Source organism: Belonocnema kinseyi, chromosome 3 (genome assembly GCF_010883055.1).
Source record: "Belonocnema kinseyi isolate 2016_QV_RU_SX_M_011 chromosome 3, B_treatae_v1, whole genome shotgun sequence".
Classification (NCBI taxonomy): Eukaryota; Metazoa; Arthropoda; class Insecta; order Hymenoptera; family Cynipidae; genus Belonocnema; species Belonocnema kinseyi.
Genome location: NC_046659.1, coordinates 149,709,721 through 149,731,749, shown reverse-complemented (window position 1 = coordinate 149,731,749; position 22,029 = coordinate 149,709,721). Strand labels below are relative to the sequence as shown.

Genomic DNA, 22,029 nt, shown 5'->3' with positions numbered 1-22,029 from the left:
TTTTGGGCCACATGCCGAATTTGGGCCTAATGTGAATAAAATCCCTATGCCTGTTCTGATCCTGCTTTTATTATGGCCCCTATTCCGGTTTTCGGCCCTATATCGAATTGGGGCCTTATATTGATTTCGGTCCCTAAGTTTATTTTGGGCCCTGTGTTGAATTGGCCTCTTATATTATTATGTGTCTATTTTGGGCCCTTTATCAGTTTTGGAATGCATGTAAAATTTAGACCTAATGAAATTTTGGGTCCTGTGTCCATTTTGGCAACATGCCAGTTTAGGGCCCTATAACGAATTTTGGCCTTTATAGTGTTTTGTGCCTTGTATTTGTTCTGGGTCCTATTTCAGTCTGGGGTCATAGGCCGAATCAAATTTGGGTTTTATATTGATTTTGGGCCCTATGTTTATTTTAGGCCCTATATCAGTTTTAGATTTCTAAAAAATTTGGAACTTGTGAAATTTTCGGCCCTGTGCCTACTCTTGGCTCCATGTCAGCTTAGGGCCTAATAGCGAATTTGAGCCTTGAAGTGTTTTATTCCTTGTGTCTATCCTGGGTCCTATTTCAGTCTGGTGCCCTAGATCAATTCGAATTTGGGCCTTATAATGATTGAGGGCCCTTTGTTTATTTGGGCCCATGTCGAATTTGTCTATTATATTATTTTTTGTCAATGTTGGGTCCTATATCAGTTTTGGGATGTATGTAGAATTTGGACCTTATGAAATTTTGGGTTCTGTAACCATTTTTGGACCCACGTTAGTTTAGTGCCCTACCGCGAATTTAGTACTTATATTGTTTTTCGGCCTGTTTTTATTCTGGGCCCTATTTCAGTTTGGGCCCTAAGTCGATTAGAATTCGGACCTTATAATGATTCTGGGTCCTATGTCGAATTTGGGGCCTTTGTAAGTTTTGGGCCCTATATCCATATTGGTTCGTACGATGAAAGGATGAACAACTGACCGAAACTATAAGGGTTTTTGCTCAGGGCAAAAAAATCAATTTTTTTTTTGTTTAAAATCCAAAGATTAGTTTTAGTTGAAAATTATTCTGTTGAAATTAAAACGTTGGTTTGTTTTCATTCTTCATCAAAAATTCTTTTACTGCTTTCTCAAAAATGAACTACTTTCTCAAAAATAGATTTTTTTCTGGTTAATTTTTCATAATTTTGGTAAAAAATGTATCATTTTAGGAGAAAAAGTCAACAATTTTGTAGAAAAAGTCGATTGTATTTTTGGTTAAAAATGTTTTTTTTTTCAGTGACCAAATTCAAAAATTTAGTTGAATATTGATGTATTTTATTGAAATTTCTACTTTTTGATTGAAATATCAACTATTTTTCGATGAAAATTAATCTTTTTATGTCAAAAATTCAACTCCCCGATTGAAACTTGAACTATTTTTTCCAAAATTATTTTTCTGGTTCAATATTAATAAATTGAGTGGAAAATTTATAATTTCGGGTGAAAATTTTTAATCAACCTTTTTTTATTCAGAATTTAATTCCTTTTTAATTTTTCAAACAATCATAACATTTTTTGTTGAGAATTCATGTTTTTTAATTGAAAGTTAAACTACTTTGTTGAAAGTTGAAATGGTTTGTTAAAAATTCACTTTTTGTCATTAAAGATTTGTTTTTGTTAAGAAATTATATTTCTTAGTTAAAAAATTCAAGTATTTTGTTGATAAAATGATTATTTTCTTTGAAATTTGTATTTTTTGGTAGAAAGGCTAGTCCTCTTGGTTAAATTATTCACTACTTGATTAAAATTTTATGTATTTTCTTGAAAGTTCGTATTTTTTGGTAGAGAATAAATTTTTTTGGTAAAAAATTCAAATTTCTTGGTTAAATTCGACTGTTATTGATTGAAAATAAAAATATTTTTTTGTTTGAAATATCAACTATCACATTTTTTGTAATAAATTCGTAATTTTTTATATAAAATTCTACTGACTTAACGAAATTTGTCTTATTAAAAATTCGAAAATTGAGTTTTTTACTTCAGATTCATAAATGTAATTAAAAAATTACAATTTTAGGCCGAAAATTCAAAACTGTTTTGTAGAAATTTTTCTTTTAATTCAACAATTTTGTGCAAAATTAAACCTATCAGGTTTTCATAGAAAATTCCTTTCAACAAAAAATGATTTTTTTTAATACAAAATAAACTATTTTATTTCAGGCTGAAAATATACCTTCTTTAATTTAAACATTAAACTATTTAATTAAAATTAAGTATTTTGTTCAAAATTTATCTTTTTCACTTCAATATTTAACTATTTTGTTTAAACGTCATGTGTTTTGTTAAAAACTCGTATTTTTGGGTAAAAAATTAATCCTCTTTTGGTTGAAAATTGAAAATTTTAGGTTAAAATATCAACTCTTACATTTTTCGTTGAAAATTTCCTTCTTTGGTTAATTTTTTTAAGAAAAATGGTCTTTTTGCTTTGAAAATTGAACAATTACGTAAGAAATTAAACTTTTCTGTACAAAATTCGCTTCTTCAAATTAATAATTATTTTTTTCAACTATTTGGGTAAAAATGTAGAATGCACGTTTACACGTATTAAAAAATCTGACTCTTTCTAATTATGCAAAAATAAACATTTTAAATCCTTTGTTTCTTTGAAAATTTTATTAATTTCATAATTTTATTTAAAATCAAAAATAAAGTATAAATATTTTCATTTATATATTTAAAAATGTAAATGCCTAGGTATTATAAATGAATACATTTATTTAATAATAAAAAAGATTATTTAGAAGAGAATGTAATTTGTAAAAAATTTAGACAGCGAAAATCGAGCCCGCAAGTTTCTAGCCACAAACCCAACGCGCTACCGCTTGAGCTACTCCAACAGTTCGAAATTATATTTTTCTAGTCCATAAGAACGACGAAGAAAACTTTAAAGTCGTTTTTCTCGAAACTGGTCAAATATTGTGTCATAGGAATTTCGAAGTTTTACTCTAGAGTCATAATATTTATTACTTTTTAACTTTATTTACCTTTTATCTATTTAAAAAAATTGTAATACTTATGCATCATAAATGGATAAACTTATTAATTAACAAAAAATACCCTTTTGGAAAAGAATAACAATCCTGGGGAAAAAGTGAGTTTTTTATTCAAAAACAGTATTAAAAATGTAAATTTTTAAAGAAAATTTATTTTCAAAACATTTTAATATATAAGATTTTTTTAAAAATTGGCCTCTGCATGCTGCAACACAAACGCAAAAGCTTCCCCCCATGTGCCGACATAGGACTGAACCTAACTCTGTTCTATGTCAGCACATGCGTGGGAGCGTCTGCGCATGCGTTTGCGTTTGAGCATGACTAGGCCTCAAGAATGACAAAGAAAACTTTAAAGTCGTTTTTCTCGAAACTGGTCGAATATTGAGTAATAGGAATTTCAAAATGTTACTTCAGGGTCATAAACTTTATTTACAAAAATTATGAATTCAAACAAAAAATACATTATAAATGTATTCGAACTAAAATGAAGCTATAAAAAAAGTTTCATTTTATTCTCGGTTTGTGAGTGACGCGCCGGAACGTATAAAAGATTCGTTAAAAACCACCAATCGAAAATTTGGTGGAACACATACGCATTACACTCTCGCATTTGATGCGAATGTAAAAAACTATAAAACAACCATAAAGTTCTGTAAATTGCTTGGTGCTAGCTTCAAATAGTATGTTGTATAATTATGCTGATGGCTTATGACACTTCTCATAAAAGAGTGGACATCAAATTTTATGTTTCTTTTTTAAGAGAGGATTAAAAGCTCGTTATATTCGGTATGTATAGAGAAAAAAAATGTGTTTAACGAAGCATCACAAGATTATTATTAATGTTACACTAAAATATCTAAACCACTATTCTACATTCTTGTATAAAAAATATTCATTAGGATGGTCTAAATTTCTTATTCTAAAACTTTCATGTATATCCCCTCTCCCCATCCATCCGAAATTTGTTCCAATACAAAAAAAAATATAACATAAAACGAAGAAAAAGATAAATAAAAATAAGAAAATATAATTATATAATAATAAATACATCAAATAAATTTATATTCAGAGGTTCCATAAAATGTAACACGTATTTCCGATAAGAACTCTTTTTTTCACTCCCTAGGCCTAGGGCGTAAAAGGTGACGTCAAAGGTGAATAATGAAAATTATACACCTATGAGCTCGCATTTTATGATAATCCTCCCATTTACCGTAAGAACTACAAAGAAATTTTGGTAGCAGACAATAGAATTTTGCGGTAATTTATAGAAACTTACCTTATATAATTGGCTTATTACCGTAAATTACCAACAAATTTCATAACTTTCAGTAAAGTTAGCAAAATGTTTAAAATTTAATTTTGGGTAGTTTATGGTAAGTTATCATATTTATCTGTAAAATTACCATAAATGACGGATGATTTCAATAAATGTCTGGAAATTTATAAACATTTGTAAATTTGTAAATTGTAAATTGAGTTATGGTAAATTTATGGTAAGTTACCATAAATTACCTGTAATATTACTATAAATTACCAAAAACGTTCATAAATTTCCGGAAATCTATAAAAATGTTTAAAATTGAATTTCGGGTAATTTATAGTAACTTACCATATTTAACTGTAAAATTACCACAAATTTCTGGAATTTTTGGAAATTTATAAAAATCTTTAAAATTTAATTTTGGGCAATTATGATATTTTACCGTATTTACCTGTTAAATTACCATGAATAACCGAAAATTTCTATAAATTTCCGAAAATTTATAAACATTTTGAAATTGAATTTTATGCAATTCATGGAAAGCTACCATAAATTACCTGTTATATTACCATAATTTACCAAAAACTTCAATTAAATTCCGGAAATTTATAAAATCTTGAAAATTGAATTTTATGTAATTTATTGTAAGTTACCATATTTAAATGTAAAATTATCGTACATGACCAAATATTTCCGGACATTTGTAAAAATGTTTACCATTGAATCTTGGGGAATTTATGGTAAGCTACTGTATTGACCTGTAAAATTCCCATAAATGACCGAACATTTCCATAAATTTCCAGAGATTTCAAGAAATGTCTGAAATCATCTATTAAATATTAGATGTAGCTTTTTGACCCACAGCATTTTTTATCAAAATGAACCATAGAATACGAATCTAAAATCACTTTTTTATTTTCACCCCCATGATTCGGTTTTATGGGGTCATCAGAAGACCACAAAAATGAAAATTTATTTTTCGAGGTTCTGGCTTTAATTTAATTATATTTGATTTTTTTGCTATTTTTAGCAGAGATTGTTCATAATACATTAAAAGTTTACTATGATTGTTGATATAGAATTAATCTTCTTGCTTTAACCTTCATCTTGTTGGTTGAAAATTCGCTTTTTTTGGACGAAAATTATTTATTCAAACTAAAATTAAACTATTCCATTCTCGATCAAAAATTAATATTTTTTAGTTGAGATATAATTTATTTGGATGATTAATCAAGCATTTTATTAAAATTTAGCTTGTTTAGTATAAAATAATTCTTATTGGTTGAAAATTCATTTTTTTTTTTTGAAAATTAAACTATTTGATTAGAAAATCTTTTTCCTATCATTAAAAAGAGGTTGCGATATAATCTCGAAGTCTGAAGCCACATTATCTCTTCACCTATTGGTTGGATTTAAACGCGCCGCCTATTCTTTAGAATCGAGATCAGAATCGAGATCAACGGAATCTTTTATGAAACCAACGCATGCGCAACGAACTTGCAGCCTGTATGAAGAAAACCCATAAGAGTGAAAGAGATGGTCCATTCTCTATCTCTCTCACTCTCATTGGTTTTCTGCATGCAGGCTGCCTGCTTGCAGAGGCATGGGAGCACCCTTATGAAACGAAGGCATTCCCACCGAAGTGCGGTTCCTGAGTGATCCGTTTGGCGGCGGTAAATGCTAGGGATACAAGTCGAGTCTGGAGTTTGAATTGTACAATTTTAACTTGTATTTCATTCAAAACTAGCTCTAAGAGTCTATAAGGCGTCAAGGCATGTTCGAGGGATCTGTTTACATTATGGATGTAAACATTCCTAGCGATCGTACCGAATTCGAGTGGAGCTCATATTTGTTTTTTAACATTTACTTAATCTTCAAACATTGTAATTATTAAAAAAATGTTCATACATGGCTATTTTTTAAAGTGTACGTTTAATTTATTATGTTGCTTTGTAAATTTACAAGAAATATTAATTATTTAAACAATTTTTATTAAAAAATTAAGAGTTTGTCCTTTTTTCTACAAGTAAGTTTGTTTACGAATTCAACTAAGAATGTTTACCCGATGACTATTTTCTATTTTGCCATGCAAATTTGCATAAACTTTTAATTATTTAAACAATTTTAATTAAAAAATTAAAATTGACCTTTCCTCAAAGAGCCAGATTGTTTGCGGAGTCCAACTAAGGGTGTTTATCCGATGTCTCTTTTCTATATTGTTTTGTAAATTTACAAGAACTGTTAATTATTTAAACAATTTTAATTGAAAAATTAGAAGTTGCCCCTTTTTTCTACAAGTCAATTTTTTACGGATTCAAGTAAGAATGTCTATACGATAATTCTTTTTTATGTTGCTTCGCAATTTTACAAGATGTATTAATTGTTTATACAATTTTAATTAAAAAATTTAAAGTGCCCTTTTCTTAAGAGTCAATGTATTTGCGGAGTCAACCAAAAATGTCTATCCGATTACTGCTTTCTATTTTGCTTTGCAAATTTACAAGAGCTATTAATTATCTAAACAATTTTAATTGAAAAATTAAAAGTTTGGCCTTTATCCTACGAGTCAATTTGTTTTCGAAATCAACTAAGAATGTCTATACGATGACTTTTTTCTATATTGCTTTGCAAATTTACAAGAATTATTAAGTACTTAAAGAATTTTAAATTAAAAATTCAGACTTTGGCCTTTTTTCTACAAAATCAATTCTTTTACGGATTCAACTAAGAATGCCTATCGGCTGACTCTTTATTGTGTTGCTTTGCACATTTACAAGAACTATTATTCATTTAAATGATTTCAATTTAAAAAGAAGAGTTTAACTTTTTTTCTGTGAGTTAATTTTTTTACGAACCCAGGTAAGAATGTCTATACAATGACTCTTTTTTATGCTACTTTTCAAATTTACAAGAACTATTAATTATTTAAACAATTTTATTTAAAAAACTAAAAGTTTGGCCTTTATCCTACGAGTCAATTTGTTTTCGAAGTCAACTAAGAATGTCTATACGATGACTTATTTCTATATTGTTTTGCAAATTCACATAAACTATTAATTATTTAAACCATTTTAATTAAGAAACTAAAACTGACCTTTTTTCAACGAGCCAGTTTATTTGCGGAGTCAATTAAGAAAGTCTATCCGATGACTCTTTTCTATGTTGCTTTGTCAATTTACAAGAACTATTATTTCTTTAAAGAATTTCAATTTAAAAATAAGAGTTTGACCTTTCTTCTACGAGTTAATTTTTGAACGAAGTCAATTAAGAATGTCTATCGGATGACTCTTTTTTATGTTGCTTTGCAAATTTACAAGATGTATTAATTATTTAAACAATTTTAAGAAAAAAATAAAGAGTTTGGCCTTTATCCTACGACTCAATTTGTTTTCGAAATCAACTAGGAAGGTCCATTCGATGACTCTTTTCAATGTTGCTTTGTAAATTTACAGGAACTATTAATTATTGAAACAATTTCAATTGCAAAATTAAGAGTTTGGTTTTTTTTTACGAGTAGGCTCTATTTTTTAACATAATTAACTAAGAATATCTTTTCAATAATTTTTTTTCACTGTTGCTTTTAAAATTTACAATTATTAATTATTTAAAAAATTTGTATCAACAAATTTATAGTTTGGCTATTTTTGAAGTGAGACGCATAATTTGTTTACGGAATGAACTAAGAATGTCTTTCGTTGATTATTTCCCACCATACCTTGTAAATTTATAATAATTATTATTCATTTAAACAATATTCATAAACATATTGAGAGTAGGAGTATTTTCCAATTAATAAACACAATTTGTTTGCGAAGTTAACTAAGATTATTTTTGCAATGAATCTTTCTTAAGTTATTTGGTAAATTTGCAAGAAATATTAATTATTTAAAGAACTTTCATAAAAAATTCAGAATTTGGATATTTAAAAAACGAAAGGTCAGTTTTTTCACAAATTCAACTAAGAACATCTTTCCGATTAATTATAATAATCAAATTTTCATGATTTATTATTTAAACTACTTTCATGAGCAAATTAAGAGTTTAGGGATTTTTTGAAGAATAGGCTTAATTTGTTTACGGAATCAACAAAGAATGTATTTCCAAATACTTTTTACTACGACACTTTGCACATTTACACTAATTATTTATTATTAAAATAAATTTCATAAATAAATTCAGAACTTGACTGTTTTTTAGATTTTGAGTCATTTGAACATTTTAAACAAATTAGTTTTTATAAGAAAATGTATAAGAAATGAAAACTGTATGATGGTAAAAACTTTCATTTTTATTAGTTTCAACAATTATTTCTTTTTATTAATTTCTTCCAGTAATTTCATAATAGTCTGTATGAACTTTAGTACAATTTCATGACAATGCCGCTACAGTGGAAATTATTCGAATTACTCTGAGTTGCTTAAACATTTGGCCAGATGAGATGAAAACTGCAGAAAACCACCTCCCGAGTTTAGCCGGGTTTTCAAAATTCGAGTACACAACCCGGTCGTACGTCGTAGATGGTCACACATCCAAGTACTAGGGGCGCTCAAAAAGGCTTGATATTTGGACTCTTCTCGAGTCGAGATTATTTACTATGTATTTCTATGAAAATTTGTACGCACCAACATTTTATATGTTTTCTCCAAACTTGCATAAAAATGTTTAGTGTTGCGCAATAATTTATTATGCATCTTTTGAGGGTAGCCGTGCGGAGCCGTGCACAAATAAAAATTATTAAAGCAAAAATGAATAAATAAATACTATAATAATAAATAAATAATAAACAAATAAATGAAATAAAATAATTGCAAGTAAAGCAGTGGGTCGCGCGCGAAGCGCGCGTATGAACTTCTAGTTAAAAAATAAAAACATCATTTATTTGATTGAGAATATTCTATTTCTTATGATATTTGATCTTTTTTAGTTAAAATTCAACTACTTGTTTCAAAATTCAGAAATCTCGTAAAAAATTAATCTTTTTTGTTGGAAATGTAATTTTTTTGTTAAAAAATTCAATTACTTTGGTCGAAAATTAAACTGTTTGGTTGATATTAAAAATTATTGGAAATTCATATTTTTTTTTTAGAAAATTTGACAATATTTTTGAAAGCTCTTTTTTTTGTAAAAAATTAACTTTTTAAATTGAAAATAAGACTGTTACATTTTTTGTTTAAAAACAGATATTTTTTAGTTAAAACTAATACCACTTTGTATAAAATTCATGCATCTGATTCAAAATTCGTATTTTTTTAGTAGAAAGTATTTTGTGAAAAATTTGTCGTTTTGGTGAAAAATTAATCTAATCGGTTGAAAATTTATTTTTTCAATTGAAAATTCAATTATTTATATCTTTTTGTTAAAAAATTAATCTTCTTGGTCAAAAATTCATGTTTTTTTGTTGAAAATTGAACTAGTTCCTTAAAAATTTATACACCTGTTTGAAAATCAAACAATTTTATTAAAAATTATTTTTTTTGTTTGAAAAGTCAACTCTTTCGTTGAAAATTAATTTTTTCACCTAAAGATTCAACTATTTTCTTAAAAATTCGTCTTTTTGGCTAAAGATTAATTTCTTTAGTACAAAAATTCATTTCTTTTGTTGAAAATTTGTCTATTTTATTGCAAATTTTTGTTTTTTGCTTAAAAACTTATATTTTAACTGAAAATTGATCTGGTTTATTAAAAATTCGTTTTTTCAGGGGAAAACTTTTTTTATAAATTGAAATTATAATTATTAAATTTATGAGTGATATTTAATGTTTTTAGTTAAAAATTCGAATACTAAATACTTTGTGTATTTAGTAGAAAATTCAATTATTTTGGTTAAAAATTCAATAATTTGATATGAAAGTCATTTTTTTTTAGAAATCTAACTAGTTTCATTGAAAATTTAAATAATTTGTTCAAAATTAACTGTTGTTAAAAATTCATGAATTTCGTTGAAAAAGCGTCCTGTCTTGGCTGAAAATTACATTTTTAATTGAAAATTCAACTATTTTAGTTGAAGATTCATTATTTGAGTTGAAAATTTATCTCTTTGTATGAAACCTAAACTAGTTTTTTGAACATTCAATATTTTTCTCTTGAACAAATTTTTGTAAACTGAGAATTTAAGATTTGCTATTTTGGTGGAAAAATGATATTTTTTGTTTTAAAACTCAAGTATTCTGTTAAAAATTCGTATTTTTGGCATAAAATTAATCTTCTTGGTTAAAAATTCAACTCTTTAGTTCAAATTTCATATATTTTGTTAATAATTTAACAATTTGAATTTATAACGGCTTGGAGCGAATTGAGCCAAATTACACTGGAACCTCGATTTCAGTAAACTGTTTTGTGCGCTCCAAGAACTAACGTCCTTCGCAGTTTTGTGACGAGGACAGCAACACGTCTGCGAGAGAGACGGAGGGTGGGGGGGGGGGGTCTGCTCAATCAAGCGTGACAAGCAGCATGAGGGCCACTCTCTTAGCGCATGTGTTTTGCTTAAATCGAGGTTTCGGTGCAACATTGCCCAATTCTTTAAAATTTTGCATTCGTCTGAACGTGTGAGATCAAGGTAGTTATTTTTTGTACTTTTTTAATTTTATAGGGGTTAACAGCACTACATATTGCGGTACAAGATAGAAACATAGCCATGGTAGAATTTTTATTGTCTCAAGAGTATATAGATATCGGAGATGCTGCTCTACATGCAATTAGAAGAAACGAACAAAAAATTGCTGTATTGATATTAGATAAACTGGACCAAATCACTCCGGGTTTGGAAAAGGCTGGAATCACTGAAAGTTCAGATTTTCCGGACGAAACTACTCCTCTTTGTGTTGCAGCTCAATGCGGTCATTTTGAAATGATATCCATTTTATTGGAACGTTGTCATACTCTCAATAAGCCACATCCATCTACTTGTAATTGTGGAGAATGCCAGTAATTTTATTTAAATAATATTTACGAGGTCTATCAGAAAAATATAGGACCTTGTGTGTGAAGTGGTTCAGTGGTAGAGTAAAGTTGTTTTAAAATAAAGTGATTCTTGCTATTCGTCGCAGCTCATTCAGCAATTTTTGGTGAAACGCCAGAAATTGCACAAACACCTTGGCATTGACCATTATTATTTCTTGCTTTTGGTACACTGCAAGGTCGATTACTATTCGGACCCACCTTATATTGTAAATAATAAAACAATAAATTTAAGTATCTGTAGTTTGCTATTATAGGAATCAGAGAGCCAATGAGGATCCATTGACTTTACAAAAAATGCGCTTTTCCATATATAAAGCTGTATCAAATCCTGCATTCATTTGCCAGACAGCTGACGATCCAATTCTTGAAGCCTTTCAATTATCAAGAGAATTGATTACTTCTGCAAATTTTGAAAAAGAGTTCTTTCATACCTACAAAGATCTTGCGCGGGTAAGTTATTTTCAAAATAAAAAATAATTGATTGAAAAAATAAAAAAAAAAGCAGGAAAATATTATAAAGTTCAGGAATATATTATTTTTCTATACCTTCTCTAACTATTTGCATCTCCCTTTTGTGCGGCGATTCGCAATTGCTCTAAACTAAAGGCTTCTCTTCGATATCCCCACTACTGCCATGCGAAACAAAACCACTGCGACAGACTGGTTTTATTTTTTAAATAAAAATTGATTTTTGCAACTGAAAATTCATTTTCTCTATTTTTTAGTAAAAATCGGTTGAAAATTTATCTTTTTTAGTTAAAAATTCAACCATTTGATTGAAAAGTCGTTCACATTGCTAAAATTTGGTCCTTTTTTCATTGAAAATTTATCTCTTTGGTTGAAAATATAACTTTTTGGTTACACAATTATTTTCTTTATCATTATTTTTAAACTAAAACTTTAGATATATTGTTTGATTGAAAATAAACTATTTTGTTGCAAATTTATGTTTTTCAGTCGAAAATTCGATTATTTAGTTGAAAATTTGTCTTTTAATTTCAAAATTATCTCTTTCGGTAAAAATGTCATCTTTTTTGTTTAAAATGCAACAATTAATTCAACTGAACTTTAACTATTCCCTTTTTGATTGAAAATTTATCTTTTTTAGCTGAAAATTCAACCATTTAATTGAAAATCCACGTAACCTTTTGTGTTAAATATTAATTTTTTTGGCTAAAGATGCATAATTTTAGTTGAAAATTTTAGTTGATTTTAACTTTTTTGTTTAAAATAGAAATCTTTTGTTTATTAATCAATTATTACATCTTACGTTAAAATTTTTTTATAACAAAAAATATTTGTTTGAAGTCAAACTAAATTAATTTCATGATTGAAAATTTAATTAATTTGGTACAAATTATTTTAGTTGTTGAAATTTAACTACCTGTTTGAAAGTTAAACTCCTTTGTTATCTTTTTTTATAATTTCTTATCATCATTTCAGTTAAAAATTCATCGCTTCTGCTGAAAATTAAACTATTTTCATGAAAATTCCTTTTTTCTGATAATGAATTTTTTAACTAAACATTTATCTATTCCATTTTGTTAAAAATTCAATTTTTTATAGAAGATTCATCTTGTTGGTTAAAAATTTTACTATTTTGTTGAAAATTCGTTTCTTTGTTTTAAAATTATTTATTTTGAGTGAAATATTAACTATTAGATTTTTTGTTCAAATTTTATTTTATTTTAGTTCAAAATTAAACAGTTTTGTTAAAATTGCATCTTTTTTATTTGAAAATTCGATTAGATGGTTCAAAATTCATAATTTTGTTGATAATTTTCTTTTTTGGTGTAAAAAATTAATCTTCTTATTCAAAAAATAAACTGATGAGAAATTCGAACCTTGGGTTGAATAATTATTATGATGTTGAACTTTTTTTTTGAACATTCCTTATCTTTTTTTAAAAATATTTATAATTTTAGTTAAAAATTCATCTCGTAGGTTGACAAAAACAAAATTTTAGCAAAATAAATAAATATTTATTTTTCTAAATTTTTTTAAAAATTTATTTTCTTTACTGAAAATGTAACTACTCAATTTTTGGTTTACTCTTTGGTTTAAAATTCTTAATTTTTGGTTAAAATTGCAACTTATTGGTTTAAAATTATTCTGTTTTGGTTAAGGTATTAACTTTTTTCTTACAAATTCGTTTTTTGTGTTGGCATTCAACTGTTTTTGATTGAAAAATCAAATCTGTTTTTTCTTAAATATTAATTTACTCTAACATGTTTCGTTGAAGAATTAAATAACATTTGAAATACTCTAATACAAAATTAAACTATTTATTCGAAAAATTTATTATTCTGTTGGAATCATTTTTTTGTTAAATATAATTTTGTTGTCTGCAAATGTAGCTATTTCATTTGGGGTCCAAATTTTTTCATTTATAAGGAAAAATTAATCTTATAGTTGATAATTCAACTACTTTGTTAAAAAATTATGTTTTTTAGTTGAATACAACTGGTTAAAAAATCGCTTTCTTATTGAAAATGAGTTTTTTAAATTAATAGTTTAACGATACAATTTTCGAGTAAAACATTATCGTTTTTAATTAAAAATTCCACTTTAAACAATTTTAATTATTTTTTTTCATTAAAAAGAACTGGTTGATAATACGTTTCTTTAAATTGAAAATAAGTTGCTTTTTACTGAAAATTTAGCTGTTCTTTTTTTGTCTGAAAACGTATCCTTTTCAGTTTAAAATTCAACTATTTGTTTCAAAATTCATGTAATTCATTGAAAATTCGCCCTTTGGTCGAAAATATTATTCTTTTGTTAAGATTTACCTTTTTCAATCGAAAAAAGTTGAAAATAACTGACTCCTTTTTATTGTTAGAACGTTTCAGAATTTGCGACAGAATTAATCGGATGTACTCGCACAGCTGAAGAGGTAGAATTGATTTTGAAGCAAAGAGCCGGAATTAATTTTTCAACCAGTAGCCCATACCCACGTTTAGTACTTGCAATGGATTGCAAACAAAAAACATTCGTCGCACATCCAAATGTACAGCAGGTATTTTTTATAAATTAATTAGGAATTGTTATCATTTTAGTTGGCACATTCTCAACCCTTAAAGTGCATTGTGCGTCTCAGACACCCCAAGCAATTTTCAAACTCTTATGAACCATAATTAACTCGAAAAAATGTAGGGATTGTGCATAGCGCTCATAGTGCCCATTACAGCACTACAATCTAGGCAGTTGTACCATGCGTCAATATAATAGGGATCTACGTTATCTGTAACTCTGTAGCACACAGCGCACGAGTGAGTTTCACTCTTCATTCTCCCTACTCCCAGCGCCTCGCCACACTTACTGTCCGGCCGACCCGTCGATCACATCTTACTTGAGAACGAGCAATGTTCTCTGAATTGTACAAAGTCTAAACGCATCTCGCGTGAGAACGAGCAAAGTTCTCTGAATTAAAATAAAGTCAGTTTGTTGAGTTACTTCGTGGCAACTTATTTCTCTCCTTCAACATTTAAACATGGAATTTTAATGGAGTTAAGGTCCTTCCTCGAAATCACTTTTGGTCCCAATTTCCACATAGTGCGAAATGATCCAATTTTTTTGAATATTTCGCCTACAAAAATTGAGTAAGTATCGCCATCTAGCTTTAGTTGGAGACACTAACTGTCAGTAAAGTCGTTTCGCATACTCCGTCAAGCGTCAGAAGCAGCTGCTGAAAGTGAAGGTAAAAAAATCGCGGGGTCTCTAACACCCAGTGTGCACTTGGTGTAGTGAAAAAATAATTTTTGAGCAAATTCTTTTGTTGAAATTTTATTGATTTTTGTTTACTTCCTAACGTAAGTATATCACATGAAGTAAAATAATTTTTTCTCGATTATTTCATACTTTTTTTTGCAGATAGCTTATAACTTAGGGCAGCGCGTCCTGCGAGAGCAGGCTGTGGATGTGTTGAATAAAATATATTTGTTACGATACAGTTATAAATGTCTCTTTTTTCAATTTCTTGTATTTTTATAGTATACATGTCAAAGTTGTTTAATTCTCATAATAATAAATCGATTTAAAAGCAAAAAATCTGATTAATCATTTTATCATAAAATTGACTTTTCAACTGTGCAAATAAATATATTTTTTGAAAGCACCCATGTTGCAATATTTTTTTATGAAAGTACACTATTTCAAAAGTACACCCATAAATTTTCAGGTTAAAACAATTAAACCTGCGTGAGTTATGAATTTTTAAGTAAAAAAAAAACATTTTTGCACTTTTATTCAATAATTTTTTAAACAAAATTAAAATAAATAAATGGCTATAAAATCCACTCCACCATATAAAAGATACCTTAAACTATATCTGATAATTTTATTGTGACAAAATATTTAATAGGGGTTAAACAATACGGGATAAATACTCTGGGGTGTTGAAGACCCACGATGCACTTTACCGTGATTTTTAACATGTATGCGCTATAAGGGTTAATGTGTGAATTAATTAATCCTTAATACAAATTACAGGTGATTGAGACCAAATGGATTGGCGATTGGTACGAATGGAAAAATAAATCATCCATTGCAAAAACTTTCTTGATTATTCCTCGAATTTTCATGCTGCCAATTATTGCAGTGATAGTTTGCATTGCTCCAAAATCGAATAAAGCAAAACACTGGAAAATGCCAGTTAATAAATTCCTTTCAAATTTTGCAAGTTATGCAGTATTTCTTCTTTTTGTTTTCCTACAATCTAATCGTGACAAAAAAGAACAATTACGAGGTCCACCAAACACTGGTATGAATATAGTTACAATAATGACTTTGCAAAATTAAGTTTTAAAGAACAAGAAAAAATCGCCTCCGCCGGGATTTGAACCGGGAACGCCACTCTCCATGAATCGAGCGTTGATCAATTATGCCAGCGAAGTCTTAGTAGATCTTTTCTTGTTTCGCGTACCTACATTTTTACATTCGAATTAAAACTGTATTTCTCCACTGCCACAAACCTACCGTTTTCATATAAGCGAGTTTTTGATTTAATTAATATTTTAAGATGCTACCACAATGTAATGATGTTAACATACAAGTTTTTACATGTTTAGTTTATACAAATTTCGATGTAAAAACGATTACTTTGGACACAGAATTTTTGAAGAACAAGAAAAAGTCTGATGAGCCCTCGGTGGCGTTACTGGTTAATCATCCACTCATGGGTAGTGGCATTCTCAGTTCAAATCCAGGCTGAGCCAAGTTTTTTCTTGTTCTTCAAAAATTACAAATATTTAGCAAACAATTTCATTTAAAAGAAAATTAATTTTCAACAAGATTGTTGGCTTTTAAAAAAATTAGGTTTTAACTAAATTAGTTGAATTGTCCAAAATTATGAATTTGTAAAAAATATTACATTATACATTAGAAATCTTTAAAAAAGATCAATTTTTGACAAAGAAGTTCAACTTTTAACCAAATAGTTGAATTTTTAATAAAAAAATATTTATTTCAACCCAGATAATATTTTAATTTTAAATAAAGAACAGTTTAAAACAGATTATACTAATTTTATACAAAACCGTTGCAGATTTTACTAAAAAAGATCAAATTTCTACAAAACAGCTGAACTTTGAACCCAAAAATATTATTTTTTACAAATAATTTCATTTTTATCGAAAAATTTAATTTTTAACCAAATACTTCGATTCAAGGCAATTTTATTCTCATCTTTATTTAAACAAACAAAAAAACGTGTGACGCATTATGTGCACTTTCAAACAAATAATTGTATTTTCAAACGAGTGCATTAATTTTCTACAAAAAGGACGAATTTACAATAAAATACATGAATTTTCAACCCAACTGCTGAATTTATAACTAAAAATTATAAATTTGTAGCCAAAAGTGGAATAGTTATAATTTTAATACTAGATTTAATTAAAAAGATACAGAGGATTTTAACATTTTATCAGTTACATTTTTATTTTAAAGGAAATTAATTTTCAAATAAAATGATGAATCTTTTAGCAAGAAGATTAATTTTCTACCAAAAAATCGAGTTTTTTAATTCAAAAAAATCAATTTGAACCAAACATGGTGTAATCAAATTTGCAATCAATACAACTAATTTACAACAACAAAAATTTTTTTTTAAATAATGACGAATTTTCTACAATACAGTTGAGTTTTCAACTCAAAAATATGAATTTTTAACAACAAAAAATGTAAAGGTCGAACAGAATTGTTGAATTTCAAAGCCGCTAAACTTAACTAAATAAAAACTAAATAAAACTAAACTAAATAAAAATTATTTTTAACACAATAAATCAATTTTGATAAAAATAGATAAATTCTTAACCAATAAGATAGAATTTTTACCAAAAAAAGACGAATCTTTAATGAAAAAGAGTAATTTTAAACCAAAAAGACGAATTTTCAACGTAATAATTGAAAACTTAACCAAAAAAGATTAAATTTTTATTCGAGTAGTTAGATATTAAGACAAAAAGGTTAAATATTGAAACCAAAAAGATGGGGTTACAACCAAAAATTTAATTTTTAACCGAATAGTGAAATTTTTTAACAAAATAGTTAAATTTTCAAACAAAAAAGAAAAATTTCTGACAAAGTAATTTAATTTTCAACTAGAATTTTTACCCAAATAATACATTTTTTATCCAAAAAGACAAATTTCAAACAAAAAAAGATACATTTCCAACCAAAAACAAATATTGAAATTCGAAAACAAAAAAGGCGAATTTGTAACAAAATAGTTCAATTTTTTACCAAAATTGTGGAATTTTCAACGCGAAATAGAAAATGTCTTCCAAAATAATTATATAGTGGAATTTTCAACCACATAAGATGAATTTTCAATTGAAGAAGATTAGTTTTCTATCAAAAATTGAATTTTCAATCCCAAACAACGGATTTTCTGTCCAAAAATACAAATTTCCAACAAAACAATTGGATTATTGTCCAAAAAAGATGTATTTTCAACCAAAAAGATAACTTTTTAAGATAATTGTTTGATTTTTAACAAAATACTTAAATTCTGAACGAAAAAGTCGAATTTTTAAATAAAAGAGACAAATTTTGCAGGAAAAATGATAGTAGACTTACATTTAAAGTAAGTACTCTTCAATCAAGTAATTAAATTTTGTACCAGAATGGTTGAATTTTTGATCCAAAACCATCAATTCGTAATAACAAAGAATGCTTTTCCAAAAAAAATTTGCATAGTTATATATTTGAAAATTAAACGTACAAAATTATTAAGGGGATTGAACGACTTGGGTTTTCGCCACATCCATAATTCTTTTACGAAAATGTATTGTTCAATGTGATATTTGAACCACATTACCCAATGCCAATTTTACTCGCAGGAACAAAGCGATTTTTTCGAAAAATTTTCATGTTTTTTCTTTTTTTAAATTGAACATTGAACTTCTTTTGCACCTGTAAAATGCAAAGCGCCAGCTAGCACTGTATGTCGGTCTGCATTACCTGATCAAGTTACCAGATGAAAAAATCTTGAAATACTGCGTCATTGTTGCTTACAGTAATATATAACATAATAATAGAATATAATGCAATTATAAAAATAAATAATAACATATAATGATAATTTATTAGAAAAAATATATAATTTCATATCCTCCTTATTGTCGGCATGGAAGTTATCTTCTTCTTAGCACCAAACCACTTTTAAAAACATCATTATATGTTACTATTATTTATTTTTATTATTGTATTATATTATATTATTGTATTAAACTTGAAAATTTTATTCGACTTCAAACTAGTTCCGGTAACTGCAGCCCGGCATACACTGTTAGCTAGCGCGTTGCATTTTACAGGCGCCAAAAACGCCTGATTTTCAATAACAAACAAAACAACAAGAACAATTTTCAAAAAAATCATTTTTCTTTTATGAGTGAAATTTCTTTAATAGCTCATGTGATTCAAATATTAAATTAAACAATTAATCCCAGATGTATTATGAACATGGCGAAAGTCCGAGTCGTTTTGATCCCCTTAAAAGTGGGCCACGCAATTTTGACCATCAACAATAATTTTTAATGGTATATTTAACCTTAGATAATAATTAAAATTAAAATAAAATGAACTTAACTCGCAGTATATGAAATAAACCCTTTTCAGGATACGAAATAGTGTTGATAATATTCGTGATATCGCACGTGTGGTCGGCATTTAGATTGTGTGTGATTCAAGGCAAGCGGCGGTTTTTCCGAACACTCCGGAACTGGTAAAGAAAGCGCAATTTAAATGAAGGATTTTGGAAAAATTAAATGCAATTTTTTGGCACTCATATACAGGTATGAAGCTGCAATGCTCAGTTTATTTATCACAGTATTTTTGCTGTGGATCGCTTCTGCAATAGACATAGAAGTAAATGGTCAGCGTGACCTTGAGAGGAAATATTGGCACAAATTCGACCCAACTCTAGTATCAGAAGGAATTTTTTGTATCGCTACTATAATGGCATTTTTCAAATTACTCTTCATTTGTCAACTCGACTATCGTTTGGGTCATCTTCAAATTTCTTTGGGAAGGATGGTCTCAGATGTTACCAAATTCATTGTCATTTTTTTCATTATCATAATGGCTTTCTCGATAGGTGAGTATTTTTGAACTTGATTTTCAAAATTTGCAGTGAAACTTTTCTATAGCGCCGATTTTGGGACTGACAGTGGGCGGGAACTAACTCATTATAGCCAGCTCTGCTTTTGTTTGTTTACATTTGAGAACTCGCCTGAGTGACAGCCGCATGTCCCGCACACCCCGCGCAGCTCCTGATACACCTACCTGCGGTGCGGCGTTAATTCTCGGAACGGCTATAGAAGGAAGGGCTATTAAGGAGTTTTACTGTACTAGCATTATAATCTTATAATCCTTCTTACATAAAATCTTTTATAAACGGAATAAAACAGTATGTTAGATACAAATTTTCAATTTTATTATTTTATTTTAAACAAAAATGCCTTCTACTATAAAAGATAAATTTTATTAACAAAATACCTGAATTTTCGAAAAATAATTTAACCTATAAAATAATAGCGAAATTTTCAACCTAAAAAAATGAACTTTCTACACAAAATGTGTCATAATTTATATTTTAATCAAAAAGGATTAAAGTTATACAAAAAAATTTAACCAGGAAGACGAGTTTTCAACAAAATAATGATTTTTCACTCAAGAAAGAAATAAAATCTTATCTAAATTGTCCAACCTTTAAGCCAAGAGACAAATTTTCTCAACAAAAATTGAATTTTCATACAAAAAATATGACTTTTCAGCAAAAAAATTAATTTTTCATGAAACTAATGCATTTTTCGACAACCAAAATGAAATTGCAATCCAAGAAAATGATTTCTTTTACCAAAAACTGAGATTTTTCAACTAAAAATATTAACCTTAAAAAAAAGGAAATGTTACATTTAAAGTTAAACAATCAATTTTAAACAAAAAAGGCTTTTCCACTAAAGCAACGAAGAAGAATTTTCAAACAATGAGGATAATTTTTAACCAATTTGATGAATTCTCTACCCAAATAGTTGCATTTTTATCCAAAAAGATGAAACCTCTCGCAAAACACATAAATGTTTCTAACAAAAAAATTGAATTTCCATCCATAAAAGATTCCATTTGACTTTTCAAAATCAAAATATTAATTTTGTGACAAAAAATAAATTTCTAAGAACAAATTTTGATTTTTTCAGACCAAAAAGATGAATCTAAATGTAAAATTGAAGAATTTTTAATTTAAAAAAAAATTGTTGAATTTTCACCCAAAAAAGATTGAAGTTGACTTTTCAAGATCATAATATGAATTTTGTAACAAAAAAATACGTTTTCACAAAAAAAATTTATTTCTTCAGTTCAAAAAGACGAATTACTTCAATAAAAAGGATGTCTGTTTCAGTGTCAACCAAAGGATTGCATTTTTATCCAAAAAAGATCAAATTTCTTTTAAAAGAGATGAATTTTTTAATAAATTTTTTTTAAATAGTGTTGTTTTTATCCAGGAACGATTTCAGTTATCTTTTCAAAAACAAAAATTAATTTTTCTACGAAATAATTAATTTTTTAACAAAACAGCTGCATTTTAAACCAAAAAGTATGACTTTTAAATAAATTGTCGAATTTTCAAACAAACAGTTGGATTTTCATTCAAGAAAGATGTAATTTCTGCTAAAGAATGTCAATCTTAATATTAAAAAGTCAAACTTTCTCTTGAAAATTATCTTTTGATTTATGTATTTTATATCACTTGGTTGGAAATCTAACCATTTTCTTAAAATGACATCCTTTTTTAGTTGCAAACTAAACTCTGATGTAAAAAATGCATCTCTTTGGGTTAAAATTCAACTCATTTGGTAGAAAATTACCTTTTCTTTATAATTCATATTTTGTTGCTGACAAATCAACTCAAATCTTTTTTGGATGACAAATATTTTTTTTTTTGAAAATTTGTCTTTTTGATTTTAAAGTTCATCTTTTTCGTAGAAATATTGTATCTTTCTGGGATTAAAATGCAACTGTTTTTTTACAATTCAACTATTGCCTAGGAATTTTAGATTTGGTTTAAAATTCCTTTCTTTGTGGTGGAACCTTTTTTGTAAAAAAATTGAACTATTTTTTTAAAGTTTTTTTTCATCTGTTTTAGAAGAAGTGTCATATTTCTTGAATAACAAAAATTACAATAACAACAACAAAAAAAGAAAGAATTTTAAAACCAAAGAGACGAATTTTCAATAAATGAAGATTTTTCACTAAAGAAAGAATTATAAGTTTATCTAAGACTAATTTATTGAA

The 22,029-nt window shown here is 27.4% G+C and overlaps 2 protein-coding genes across 4 annotated transcripts in view; one reads left to right on the top strand and one right to left on the bottom strand.

Annotated features, from left to right (window-relative positions):
* LOC117168900 overlaps window positions 1–22,029 on the bottom strand; it is a 218,341-nt gene that overhangs the window by 147,757 nt on the left and 48,555 nt on the right. The gene's annotated exons all lie outside the window — the stretch shown is intronic.
* The window catches only part of LOC117168897 (short transient receptor potential channel 4-like), a 70,007-nt gene that overhangs the window by 29,033 nt on the left and 18,945 nt on the right, over window positions 1–22,029 (top strand). For both annotated transcript variants that reach the window (XM_033354826.1, XM_033354825.1), the window contains exons 3-8: window positions 10,865–11,199; window positions 11,490–11,685; window positions 14,075–14,251; window positions 15,724–15,994; window positions 19,354–19,459; window positions 19,530–19,831. In XM_033354826.1, the coding sequence (XP_033210717.1) occupies window positions 10,865–11,199; window positions 11,490–11,685; window positions 14,075–14,251; window positions 15,724–15,994; window positions 19,354–19,459; window positions 19,530–19,831 (1,387 nt within the window). The remainder of the gene's footprint in view (window positions 1–10,864; window positions 11,200–11,489; window positions 11,686–14,074; window positions 14,252–15,723; window positions 15,995–19,353; window positions 19,460–19,529; window positions 19,832–22,029) is intronic.